A 13832-nucleotide genomic window follows, 5' to 3' on the forward strand; every position below is an offset into this window, starting at 1 on the left:
TGGCTTTCTAAATGTACTTTTACATTGATTTATAATATTAAGAGTTCCTAAGGAGAGAGATTTCTTAGAATAATCATGGCTTGTCTTAGAGCCACAGCCTTTCACAATCTGAAGTGAATGGTGCAGAGAGCTTTCTTGTTAAGTCATGTGTTTCTTCCTGCAGCTCGGCTTGCCCTTCCCCTGCTTGTGCCGTGTACCCTGTAACACTATGTTTGGATCCCAGCATCAGATGGTGAGTTTTACTTCTGGTTTGTAAAATCATGTGGGATTGTGTTTTGAAACTGCCTTTCAAATGAAGTTCTGTTTGCTGGCCTCCAGATAATTAGTAGCTTACTCATGTATTGCTTGGATCCTTGCTTTATGTAATATATGCTTCTGTTAATATGTGAATGTCCATGAAGGTTGGTTCGTATATAGGTCAGGAGCACCTGGCTTTTAAGGAGTCTTGTAATTACTGTATCACCTGCTTTAAGTAGAAACATAGCAGCTCAATTAAGCACCAGGAATTTCTTCTAAAGCTCGTACTTTTAATGAGTTAGCACTGTTGCCTGGATTTATGAATGGGCAGATTTTGAAAATGAGGTTCTTCATTGTCATCGTGGAATTGAGTTCTGCTTATTTTCAGACATGCAGGTGATAAATCTCTCCTTAATGATTCCGAAAGGAAAATGAAGGGATGGATTTTAGAGTTTTGTATTTCTTTTGTCAAGGTAGTTTTATTTTCTAGTTCAGGTACGTCAATGAGTAATAGTAGAGATACATTCTTGGCTGTTACAGGGGAGTTGAGAGAACATTTCATTTAAATGTAAATGTTTAAAACCAAAGAAATGTTCCTGCATATGTACAGTTTTTACCTTTAATCTTGTTTAACTGATTTTTCTAGTCTTCAAGGAAAACTATTTGATTTTCACATCTATGATGAGAGAAAACAGAAAAATTGTCAAGAGTAAGAATTGATTTGACATTATTTTTGAGAGTTACCTGCTTCTTTTGTAAGTCATAATTTTTCATTTTATAGCTTTTATACCGGGCGCCTCATTTTTTAATGGTTTGTTTTGGTTCCAGGATGTTGCCTTCCTGGAGAAAATGATTAAAGATGACATAGAGCGAGGAAGACTGCCCCTGTTGCTTGTCGCAAATGCAGGTAGGTAGCATGATGCTCAATCTACCATTTTGAATATACAGAAGTGAGACTAAGTCCTCAGCCTATAAAAGATAAAGTCTTAAGAAATGTGTGTGTGCCGCATGTTTAAGATAGTCCGTGTCCACATTGTAGCAAAAACTGTAAGAGTGAAGTTGGCTCGTTAGATTTTCTTTAATCGTTGGTTTGTTTTGGAAGTTATTTTATGTGTGTGTATACCTTTCCATTTAGATTGTAAATGCTTCTCTATCTTCTCCTTCATGTACTTCCTTTCTCTGCTCTAAACTGAATTTTATTTTACTTTTTTGAGACAGTCTCACTCTGTTGCCCAGGCTGGAGTACAGTGGCAGAATCTCACCTCACTGCAATCTCTGCCTCCCAGGTTCAAGTGTTTCTCCTGCCTCAACCTCCTGAGTTGCTGGGATTACAGGTGCGTGGTACCACATCTGGCTAATTTCTTGTATTTTTAGTAGAGACAGGGTTTCACTATGTTGGCCAGGCTGATCTCGAACTCCTGACCTCAGGTGATCCGCCTACCTCAGCCTCCCAAATTGCTGGGATTACAGGCATGAGCCACTGTGCCTGGCCTGAATTTTTAAATGACACATTTAAGCCAGGTGTGGTGGCACGTGCCTATAGTCCCCCTACTCAGGAGACAAGCAAGATGTTGGCTTAAGCCCAGAAATTCAATACTAGCCTGGGTAACACAGCAAGACTCCATCTCAATAAATAAATAAAAATAATTGTACTGACATTGTAAGATTGTTGTAAAAATTAAACAAGAAAATATATTAAATGTCACACTTAAATATCTACCTTATAGGCGGCAGAGCAACTACCACTTTCTGCTCCATTTATCATATTCAGCATCATACTTGAAATCTAAGACAGTGCAATAAGGTAAAAAAAAAAACTGACATATAGATTAGAAAGGAAGAAGTAGAACTTGGTTTGCAGGCATGATTGTATAGATAGAAAGCTAAAGAAAAACTACTGGAACTAATTATCAAATCTAAACCATTTTCTGGATTTTTATATTACTAGCAAAGAGCAGTTGGAAATTGAATTTTAAATGTCATTTATAGTAGGATCAAAAAACATGAAAAATTTATGGATAGATTTAACAAAATATATGCAAGATCTATACGTTGAAAACTAAGAATGTTACTGAGAGAAATTCAAGAAGACCCAAAAACGATATGCCATACACATGGGTTGGAAGACTAAGTATTAGGTCAGTTCTTCCCAAACTAATCTATAGATTCAACGCAGTCCCTCTTAAAATCTCAACAGGCTGCAATTTCTTATAGAAATTGATGAGCTAATTCTAAAGTTTATATAGAAATACAAGAGATCTAGGAATTAGCCCAAAGAATTTTGAAAAAGAACAAAATTGGAAGACTGATCTTGTCATACTTCAAGAATTCCTATAAAGCTACAAGTAAGACTGTGTGAGATTGGCCAAGGAAAATAGAGAATTCAGAAATAGACTCATGTGACATATATGGTCACTTCAGGTTTTTACAGATGCCCAGGTAATTCAAGGGAGAAAGGACAATCTTTTTCCATCAGTGGTCTTAGAGCTTGAATATCCATATGGAAAACAACTGAATCTTAACCCTTATCTTATTCTCTGTATATATAAATATTAACTATAAATGGTTCATCCACCTAAGCATAGACCTAAGACAATAAAATGTCTTGAAGAAAATACAGGAGATCTTTGTGACCTTAGGTTACATTTCTTAGAACATAGAATATGTGAACCATAAATTGTACTTTATCAAAAATTAAAAGCATTCACTGTTTGAAAGCCCCTAGTAAGATGAAAGGTAAGTTATAGACTGGGAGAAATATTTGCAAAACATTTTTTCTTGTTTTTCTTTTTTTTGTGTGTTTTTTATTATTTTTTTTTTTGAGGTGGAGTTTTGCTCTGCTGCCCAGGCTGGGGTGCAGTGGTACAACCTTGGCTCACTGCAACCTCCACCCCCTGGGTTCAAGTGATTCACCTGCCTCAGCCTCCCGAGTACCTGGGATTACAGGCGCACGCCACCACGCCTGTAAAATGCAAAATATTTTTGTATTTTTAGTAGAGATGGGATTTCGCCATGTTGGCCAGGCTGTTCTCAAACTCCTGACCTCAGGTGATGCACCTGCCTTGGCCTCCCAAAGTGATGGGATTACAGGCATGAGCCACCACACCCAGCTAACCACTGTCCCAGGCCTGTCTTCTCTTAAAATTTCTTTTTCATTCTTTTCCCGAGAAGCTACAAAACATTTGTTTGACAAAGAAGTTGTATCCAAAATATCTAAAGAACTGTTACAACTCAATAAGGAGACTAGCAATACAATTTTTTTTTTTTTTTTTTTTTTTGAGATGGAGTCTCATTCTGTTTCCCAGACTGGAGTGCAGTGGTGCAATCTTGGCTCACTGCAACCTCCACCTCCCGGGTTCCAGCGATTCTTCTGCTTTAGCCTCCCAAGTAGCTGGGATTAGAGGCATGCGCCACCACACCTAGCTAATTTTTTTTGTATTTTTAGTGGAGATGGGGTTTCACTGTGTTGGCCAGGCTGGTCTTGAACTCCTGACCTCAGGTGATCCACCTGCCTTGGCCTCCCAAAGTGCCAGGATTACAGGTGTGAGCCACTGTGCCTGGCCTACAATACAATTTTTTCAGTGAACAGAAGATTTGAGCACATACTTCATCAAAGAAAATGAAAATGTATAGCACTTGAAAAGGTGTTTAACATCATTAGTCATTAGTGAAATGCAAATTAAGATCACCATGAGCCATTACTACATATCTGTTAGAATGGAGAAATTACAGGTGGCTCACGCTTGTAATCCCAACACTTTGGGAGGTTGAGACAGCAAGATCGCTTGCCCTCAGGTGTTAGAGACCAGCCTGGGCAACATGGCGAAACCCCTAGGAAATTTCTACAAAAAATACTAAACAGTAGCCAGGTGTGGTAGTGTGCACCTGTAGTCCCAGCTACTCGAGAGGCTGCGGTGGGATGTTGGCTTAAGCCCAGGAGAGAGAGGCTGCAGTGAGCCAAGATTGCACTACCATACCCCAGCCTGGGTGACAGATCAGATCCTTTCTTAAAAAACAAAACAAAAAAAAATTCTTTAAAATACAATGTCAGGCCAGGCACAGTGACTCATGCCTGTAATCCCAGCACCTTGGGAGGCTGAGGCAGGCAGATCACCTGGGTTTGGGAGTTGGAGACCAGCCTGGCTAACATGGTGAAACTTTGTCTCTACTAAAAATACAAAAATAGCTGGGTGTGGTGGCGCTTGCCTGTAGTCCCAGCTACTTGGGAGGCTGAGGGAGGAGAATCACTTGAACCTGGAAGGCGGAGGTTGCAGTGAGCCTAGATAGCCCTACTGTATTCCAGCCTGGGTAACACAGTGAGACTGTCTCAAAGAAAAAAAGGTCAAATGCTGGTGAGGATGCAGAGGACCTGGAGCAAGTGAAATGCAAATACAGCGTCAAAGGCAGGGGATGTGAGTTGTTACAGCAACTCTGGAAAAGCTTGGCACTTCCTCAAAAAGCTGAACATAGAATTTTCAAGTCACTATACTGGCTAGGAAAAAAAAATAAACATCGAATTGCCATATAATAATAAAGAGTAATAAAAACATATCTCCGCACAGAGACTTGTATGCTGCCTGTAATCCCAGCACTTTAGCAGGCCAAGGTGGGAGGATCCCTTGAGGCCAGCCTGGGCAACATAGCATGACCTCATATCTACGAAAAATAGAAAAAAATTAGCCCAGCGTGGCGTCTGTAGTCCCAGCTGCTTGGGAGGCTGAGGTGGGTGGATTGCTTGAGCCCAAGAGATCAAAGCTGCAGTGAACTATGATAGTGTCACTGCACTCCAGCCTGGGTGACAAAGCAAGACCTTTTCTCTAAAAAATAAAAGACTTGTATGCAAATGTTCAGAACTGAAATAACCCCAATGTCCTTCACCTGGTGAATGGATAAACAGATAAACAAATTGTGCTATGTTCAGCTCATGGACAACTAAGCAGTAAATAGAGCTACTGACATACATATTACCGTGAATGAATTTCAAAAGCATATACAAAAAGCCAGACTCAAAAGTTACAATAATGAATGATTCCACTGATAAGAAATTCTACGAAAGTTACAATAATGGATGATTCTACTGATAAGAAATTCTATAAAAGGCAAAGCTAGGCCAGGCATGGTGGCTGATGCTTCTAATCCCAGCACTTTGCGAGGCCGAGGTGGGTGGATTACAAGGTCAGGAGATCGAGACCATCCTGGCTAACACGGTGAAACCCCGTCTCCCCTAAAAATACAAAAAATAAGCTGGGCGTGGTGGCGAGTGCCTGTAGTCCCAGCTACTCGGGAGACTGAGGCAGGAGAATGGCATGAACTTGGGTTGCAATGAGGTTGCAGTGAGATGACATCATGCCACTGCACTCCAGCCTGGGTGACAGAGTGAGACTCCGTCTCTATTAAAATAATAATAATAATAATAATAATAATAATAATAAATTAGCCGGGTGTGGTGGCGGTTGCCTGTAGTCCTAGCTACTCGGGAGGCTGAGGCAGGAGAATGGCGTGAACCCGGGAGGCGGAGCTTGCAATGAGCCGAGACTGCACCACTGCACTTCAGCCTGGGTGACAGAGTGAGACTCTGTTTTAAAAAAAAAAGGCAAAGGACTACAGTGACAGAAGCAGATCAGGATTTTCAAGGGCCAGTGAGGAGTCGGGGAAAGGGTAATTATAGTAGGGTTGACGGGATTTGGGGGTTGGTGGAAGTATTCTAAATCTTGATTATATTGGTGGTTACATGCTCTATATATTTGTCAAAACTCATTGTACTGTATACTTACATGAGTGAGTTTTATTGCATGTAAATCATACTGCAGTAGGCCGGGCTTGGCAGCTCATGCCTGTAGTCCCAGCACTTTGGGAGGCTGAGGGAGGTGGATCACAAGGTCAGGAATTCAAGACCAGCCTGACCAGTATGGTGAAACCCCGTCTCTACTAAAGATACAAAAATTAGCCAGTTGTGGTGGTGCGCACCTGTAGTCCCAGCTACTCAAGAGGCTGAGGTAGGAGAATCGCTTGAACCTGGGGAGGCAGAGGTTGCAGTGAGTCAAGATTGCACCACTGCACTCTAGCCTGGACGACAGAGCGAGACTGTCTCAAAAAAAAAAAAAAAAAACTACAGTAAAACTGCTTATTTAGGCCGGGTATGGTGGCTCATGCCTGTAATCCCAGCACTTTGAGAGGTCAAGGCAGGAAGATCACCTGAGGTCAGGAGTTCGAGACCAGCCTGGCCAAAATGGTGAAACCCTGTCTCTACTAAAAATATAAAAATTAGCCAGTTGTGGTGGTGGGCGCCTGTAGTCCCAGCTACTTAGGAGCCTGAGGCAGGAGAATAACTTGAACCCAGGAGGTGGAGCTTGCAGTGAGCCGAGATCGCACCACTGCACTCCAGCCTGGGCAACAGGGCAAGACTCTGTCTCAAAAAAAAAAAAAAAAAAAAGACAAAATAGAAAAACCACATAAGTATTCACTTTATTGCCAGCAGGAAAACCATCACTTCCTGCCTTATTGTTGTTTAAAAACACAAATTCACCCATAATAAATCACGTGATAAACTGGAGGGGCTGCAGTTTGCATGTGACTGAGTGACTTGCCAGTGTGACTGTGTTGCAGGTGCCAGAAGACACATCTCAAGGGTTGGTCACCAGTCGTTGCCAAGGAATATAAAAAGAGAATCTGAATGCGACCCAGGCACTAGCACACAGCAGTACGCTTTTATTTTGCCGGAAGAGCCTGGGGCACAGCCCATGCATTGACGTTTGATCTTGTTTCAGCTAAACTAAATGTGTCTGTTAAGATTTTTTTTTTTTTTTTTTTAATTTGAGGTAGATTTAGGTGTGAGGGGAAAAAGTTTTCAGCCATTTTCCTGGCATAGACCTTACAAAAGAACCACTTTCTTTAGCTGTGTTTGCTGAGGGTGTTGGTGAGGGTTTGAGATCTTATTAGTTGGCTTGCTGCTAACTGGAAATTTAGGATGGTTGGGGGAATGCCTGACTCCACGTTTTACCTAAGCTCTCTCTGAAAAGGGATCTCCCCAGCAAAATCTGTAGTGTAATCAATTACCAAGGGAGTGGCTGAAAGTGCTTAATATGCTTAAGCTGGCTTCAGAATGCATGTTCTGTATTACAAAGAACCTGGGTAGAAAAAAAACAAATTCATCTGTATGGTTTTTTTGTGTGTGTTTGTTTTTTGAGATGGAATCTCACTCTGTCGCCCAGACTGGAGTGCAGTGGCACGATCTCGGCTCACAGCAAGCTCCGCCTCCCGGGTTCACGCCCCCCACCACGCCCGGCTAATTTTGTTCTTGTATTTTTTAGCCAGGATGGTCTCGATCTCCTGACCTCGTGATCCACCTGCCTTGGCCCCCAAAGTGCTTGGATTGTAGGCATGAGGCCACCTATATGATTTTTATAAAGGGCATATCTAAATCAAAATAATCCAGGAAGTGACAATAAAATATAAAGGTGGAAAAGTTCATGTTGGACAAATGCTGACAAAATGAAAGTACCATAGCAATATTAGTGTGGGATAAAACAGACTTCATATTGATGAAAGATGTAATCTCCTAAAAGAAATAACAGTTATACCTGTTGGGCACGGTGGCTCATGCCTATAATCCCAGCACTTTGGGAGGCCGAGGCAGGCAGATCACGAGGTCAGGAGTTGGAGACCAGCCTGGCCAACATAGTGAAACCCCATCTCTACCAAAAATACAAAAAAATAAGCCGGGCGTGGTGGCAGGTGCCTGTAATCCCAGCTACTTGGGAGGCTGAGGCAAGGAGAATCGCTTGAACCTGGGAGGTGGAGGCTGCAGAGCTGAGATCATGCCACTCCAGCCTGGGCAACAGTGAGACTCCGTCTCAAAAAAAAAAAGAAATAACAGTTATGAGTGCTTGTGAACATAACCTTAAAATATATAAAGGAAAGCTAAAGGAAAAGTCTGATAGAACACAAGTATATATTGACAAACCACAGTCTTGGTGGGAGATTTGAATATATTTCTCATGAATCAGCAGATCAAGTGGATAGAAAATAAGTATATAAAAGATTTTAATAACACAGTTAGATACATGTAATAGAGTTTACATGCTCTTCAAAGCTTGTAATAAATCAACTTGCAAACACTGATTTTAAGTCCTTCCACAAAGAAAATATCAATAAAATAGGGATATAATAAGTCACTTCCCTCCTAGGGCGATAGTGTGTATAAAAGTGCTTAAGGTATAAAGCCTTAGAAAACATTTGTTCCTTTTAATGCCCTGATTTGTTTGATCCTAGGAACTGCAGCAGTAGGACACACAGACAAGATTGGGAGATTGAAAGAACTCTGTGAGCAGTATGGCATATGGCTTCACGTGGAGGGGTAAGCTGGCAGTCAGGCTGGTGGCTCCATTCGGGCCTGCAGAGTCCTCATGAGGACTGGACATCCAGGCTCTCATTTTGGTGACATTTATCACGAAGGGCTCTTTGGGTCACAGATCACAAAATAACCCAAATTGGCTTAAGCCGAAAGAGATCTTATTGGCTCACATAACTACGAAGAGCAGTGCCAGGACTGCCTCAGGCATGACGCCAACTAGGATTCAGTGTCTTACTCCCACCTCTGCTCCCCCAGTTACAGGCACTGGGCTTGGTTTCCTCTCTCTCTGGACAGATCTTCCTGTTACAGTGCAAAGTAGCTGCAGAAACTCCAGCCTTCTTTTCAGCTTCGTGGTCAGCTGGAAGTCCTAACAAGTCTCATATTGAACCAGCCACTGTGGCCAGCGAGAAGTAATCCTCTGATAGTTCAGGTTCTTTGCCCTCCTCTGGAGCAGATAGTGGTGTCTCCTCCCCACAAAGCTCATGTTCTGCTGGAGGAAATGGGGGTGGCGCCCCAGAAGGCTGTTGGAGGGCCATTAAGAGAAGCAGGGGGAACCGATGTGGGCAGCCAGAGTAGCCCGTATCCACCACATCATACAGGGAGGTTTCTTTTTGATCCCTAAGTAAAGAATGATAACTGGAAAGTGAGATCCATGAAAGAGAATAATACTCCCATTATACTAAATGAGCAGGGTTAGTTCCTGAGACACATTTTTATTAAAGTGCATTTTCAGGATTTTCCTTCATTTGTGTGAAGCACATCTTCTGTTGCTGTTATAAAAGCTAATAACACATTAAAAAGATATTTAAGTGTCAACTTGCAACAGCACAACCTTTATTTTTTTAAGTACATAGTGAATAAGCAACATTAATTAGTTCTTAGGCTGGTGTTTTTTCTTCCAGTGTGAATCTGGCAACATTGGCTCTGGGTTATGTCTCCTCATCAGTGCTGGTATGTTGTTGATTTACTGAATATTGGTGTTTTTAAGAAGGAATTTAAAATCACCCAGTCCCTCATAGCTCTTCACAGTTTTTATGAACGGAGGAGGGTGTTGGGTTTGTGTATTCTGATAATCTAATGAAGAGTTGTTCTTGTTTTGGTAGGCTGCAACCAAATGCGACAGCATGACGATGACTCCTGGCCCGTGGCTGGGTTTGCCAGCTGTTCCTGCAGTGACACTGTATAAACACGATGACCCTGCCTTGGTCAGTTTCCCCTCCCTGGGGAGGGAGTGGGTGTGGCTAATACACATTACTGGCTTTGGGGGCAAAATACAGAAAAATAAAGGAAAAAGTGAAAAATACCCATAATTTCACTTCTATTTCATTTTTTAAAAGAGAAACTTGTGAGACTTTTTTTAGTGACACTTTTTTTTTTTATGATTGCCTAATATTCTGTCACAATTTAATTATTCTCCATTTATGAACTTACAGGATGTTTTCAGATTTTGTTACTGAAATAGTGAAGCAGTGAACGTCTTTCTGTATTTCTAATTATTTCCTTAGAATAGGTTCCCAGATGTGGAATGACTGAGTGGGGGAATTTTAAGCCTCCTGATCCACATTGTCCAATAAGTTGTAACTTTTTTTTTTTTTTTTTTACGGAGTCTCCCTCTGTCACCCAGGCTGGAGTGTAATGGTGAGATGATCTTGGCTCACTGCAACCTCCACCTCCTGGGTTCAAGTGATTCTCTTGCCTCAGCCTCCCAAGTAGCTGGGATTACAGGCATGTGCCACCACATCTGGCTTATTTTGTATTTTTAGTAGAGAGAGGATTTTACCATGTTGGTCAGGCTGGTCTTGAACTCCCAATCTCAAGTGATCTGCCTGCCTCAGCCTCCCAAAGTGCTGGGATTACAGGTGTGAGCCACTGCACCCGACCACATTTTTTTTTTTTTTAATTATAGTTGTGGGCCAGGCGTGGTGGCTCATGCCTGTAATCCCAGCACTTTGGGAGGCTGAGGCAGGCAGATGGTTTGAGCCCAGGAATTTGAGACCAGCCTGGGCAACACGGCGAAACCCCATCTCTATAGAAAAATACTAAAGAATTTGCTAGGCATGGTGATGTGAGCCTGTAGTCCCAGCTACTCAGGAGTCTAATGCGGGAGGGCTGATTGAGCCCTGGAGATCAAGGCTGCAGTGAGCTATGATCACACCACTGCACTCCAGCCTAGGCGACAGAGTGAAAACAAAATCCTGTCACAAAAAAGAAAAAAAAAAATAGTGTGGTTCTTGATAATATACGTCAGCATGCAAAATAAGGTTTAAGTGATTTCTGCTAAAACACTGTCTGCTGTCTTGCTCAGCTAATAATGGCCAGGTGTTTGAGGATGCTCAGAGCTACTTTCGAAGTGGGGAGTCTCCTAGGTTCTGGGATGTGACCCATCTGGGTTTTCTACTGGCTTTTCCTGGCTTTGCCACTCCTGAGCTGTGAACCCTTGGACAAACCGAGGTCTCTGAGTGAAGTTACCTGGAATACTTAGCTCTTAAGAGTTGTTGAAAGATGAAATGGAAAATGTAAGCCAAATGACTAGTATGGCATCTAGCCCATACTAAGTGGTAGCAAATGGTAGCTGGTTAGTTCTATTATGAGATTGCAATGGTTTTGATTAATAAACCTCTTTTGGCTTTTTTAGACTTTAGTTGCTGGTCTTACATCAAATAAGCCCGCAGACAAACTCCGTGCCCTGCCTCTGTGGTTGTCTTTACAATACTTGGGACTTGATGGGATTGTGGAGAGGATCAAGCATGCCTGTCAACTGGTGAGTAGAAGCCTGACATTTAAATGAAAGACTCTTTGGCCACAGCAGAAACAGAAAAACGTCTCATTTCTGTACCTTCCGTCCAGAATGTTGTTGTCTGGATTGACTGTCTTGTGAGCCAGTGACTAACTGCCCTGCATGTAAATCTTTCTTGTTCAGAGTTCTGGGAGAAACTGCTGGGTTGTCTGTCCCTGCATTTGTGTGCCGATGAAATCAGATGAAAAGGAACACCATTGTCAGCATGGGATCAGAAAAGAAGTCACAGATGACTTCCGAGGAGTGGAGAAGGGTGCAAAAGGTGGAGGGGTGGGGAGCAAATGTTCCCCTTAATTGACTGACTATGGCGAAGGAATGGGAAGGTTACAGGGTGATTGTGGAGGGCATGGATATTTTGAAAACCAGCTGGCTTGGGTTCCCAAATTGCAGGGCTCTTGGGGACAATTCTAATTCTCTCTCCATTTTAGGTGTGTTCTAATTGTGAAAAATACATAATTATGCTATATTTCAATGTTTTAGACCAATCTTCTCTAACAAAATACCTTAGACTGGGTAACTTATAAACAACAGACATTTATTGCTTACAGTTCTGGACGTGAGAAGTCTCAGATCAAGGTGCCAGGAGATTCCGTGTCTGGTGAGGGCCCATTCCTCATAGATAGTACCTTGCATGTGGCCTCACATGGCAGAAGGGGTGAACGCAGTCCCTTGAGCCTCTTTCAGAAGGTCACTAATCCTGTTCATGAGGGTTCCATCCTCATGCCCTAATCACCTCCCAAAGGCCTCAACTCATTTGGGATTAGGTTTCAACAAAGGAATTTTGTGGGGACATAAATATTCAGATCGTAGCATTTAGAAAGCAAAAAAACAGGCCAGGCGCGGTGGCTCATGCCTGTAATCCCAGCACTTTGGGAGGCTGAAGCAGGCAGATCACGAGGTCAGGAGATTGAGACCATCCTGGCTAACATGGTGAAACCCCGTCTCTACTAAAAATACAAAAAATTAGCCGAGTGTGGTGGCGGGCACATGTAGTCCCAGCTGCTTGGGAGGCTGAGGCAGGAGAATGGCGTGAACCCGGGAGGTGGAGCTTGCAGTGAGCCGAGATCGCGTTGCTGCACTCCAGCCTGGGTGACAGAGCGAGACTCCATCTCAAAAAACAGAAAAAGAAAAAGAAAAAAAACCAAGGTCATATTTACTCAGGGTTAGAGCTGAGCCCTACCTAAGCTCAGAAGTGCGTCACCATTTTCTTACCTGTGAAATATATGTATGACACAGGATTGCCAGGATGGCTTGAGGAAAGAATACAGGTAGAGCTCTTTCTGTAGTGTCTGTTCATATAGTAAATTATGCACGTGGGTTGAAATCTTTGTTTTAAATATATTCTTGGGGAGTTGGCACTTCCTCAAGTATCATTTCTATATTTAAGAAAAATAGGTGGCCGGGTGCGGTGGCTCACACCTGTAATCCCAGCACTTTGGGAGGCTGAGGTGGGCGGATCACCTGAGGTCAGGAGTTTGAGACTGGCCTGGCCAACATGGTGAGACCCCCCGTCTCTACTAAATATACAAAAATTAGCCAGGCATGGTGGCAGGCGCCTGTAGTCCCAGCTACTCAGGAGGCTGAGGCAGGGAGAATTGCTCGAACTTAGGAGGTGAAGGTTGCAGTTAGCCGAGGTCGTGCCACTGCACTTCAGGCTGGGTGACTCCATCTAAAAAACACACACACACACACACACACACACACACGAAAAACAAGTATTTTCATAGTGCTCTAGCAGTAGTGCCTTTGTTCATCATATGTTAGGATAGTTCAGTAGTTTTAAGATTTATGCTGTGGGCTGGATGCGGTGGCTCATGCCTCTAATCCTAGCACTTTGGGAGGCCCGGGCAGGTGGATCACTGAAGCCCCAGAGTTCAAGACCAGCCTGGGCAACATGGCGAAATCTTGTCTCTACAAAAAATACAAAAATTAGCCAGATGTATTGGCGCAAAACTGTGATCCCAGCTCCTCAGGAGGCTGAGGTGGGAAGATCACTTGAGCCCAGGAGGTCAAGGTTGCAGTGAGCCCAAATAGCACTACTGCACTCCAGCCTAGGCGACAGAGTAGGACCCTGTCTCAAAAAAAGAAAAGAAAAAAGATGGATGCTCATTATGTTTACAGAAGCGGTGCATTTTTTGAAAAGTGTCTCACTGTGCTGTTAGCTCACTTCTTGAGATGTGGTTCTTAGGAAGAGAAGCCTTAATAATTTAGAGACGGTTTAGTGCAGAATGATGCCATTAACTACCAAACCCTTGAGGTCAGCACAGCTCTGGCATCTTCCTGCAGGCAGAACCGTATGCTTCTGAGGAATTGAATGCTGTCCTGCTTCCGACTCACGGGCTAAATGCATGTGTTAAACTGCATGGACATTTAGCAGACATGGTCATCTGTATATAGCCATGCCTTAGAGTCCCCAGTGGGAGCGTACATTTCCTGAGCGCGCAA

General features: G+C 42.9%; 1 protein-coding gene across 7 annotated transcripts in view; it reads left to right on the top strand.

Moving 5' to 3' along the window:
* The window catches only part of PDXDC1 (pyridoxal dependent decarboxylase domain containing 1), a 59969-nt gene that overhangs the window by 29117 nt on the left and 17020 nt on the right, over window positions 1–13832 (top strand). For all 7 annotated transcript variants that reach the window (XM_031658426.1, XM_031658427.1, XM_031658425.1 and 4 more), the window contains 6 exons: window positions 164–232; window positions 1066–1144; window positions 8509–8593; window positions 9493–9541; window positions 9694–9795; window positions 11226–11351. In XM_031658426.1, the coding sequence (XP_031514286.1) occupies window positions 164–232; window positions 1066–1144; window positions 8509–8593; window positions 9493–9541; window positions 9694–9795; window positions 11226–11351 (510 nt within the window). The remainder of the gene's footprint in view (window positions 1–163; window positions 233–1065; window positions 1145–8508; window positions 8594–9492; window positions 9542–9693; window positions 9796–11225; window positions 11352–13832) is intronic.

The sequence above is a fragment of the Papio anubis genome, chromosome 18 (assembly GCF_008728515.1).
Source record: "Papio anubis isolate 15944 chromosome 18, Panubis1.0, whole genome shotgun sequence".
Taxonomy (NCBI): Eukaryota; Metazoa; Chordata; class Mammalia; order Primates; family Cercopithecidae; genus Papio; species Papio anubis.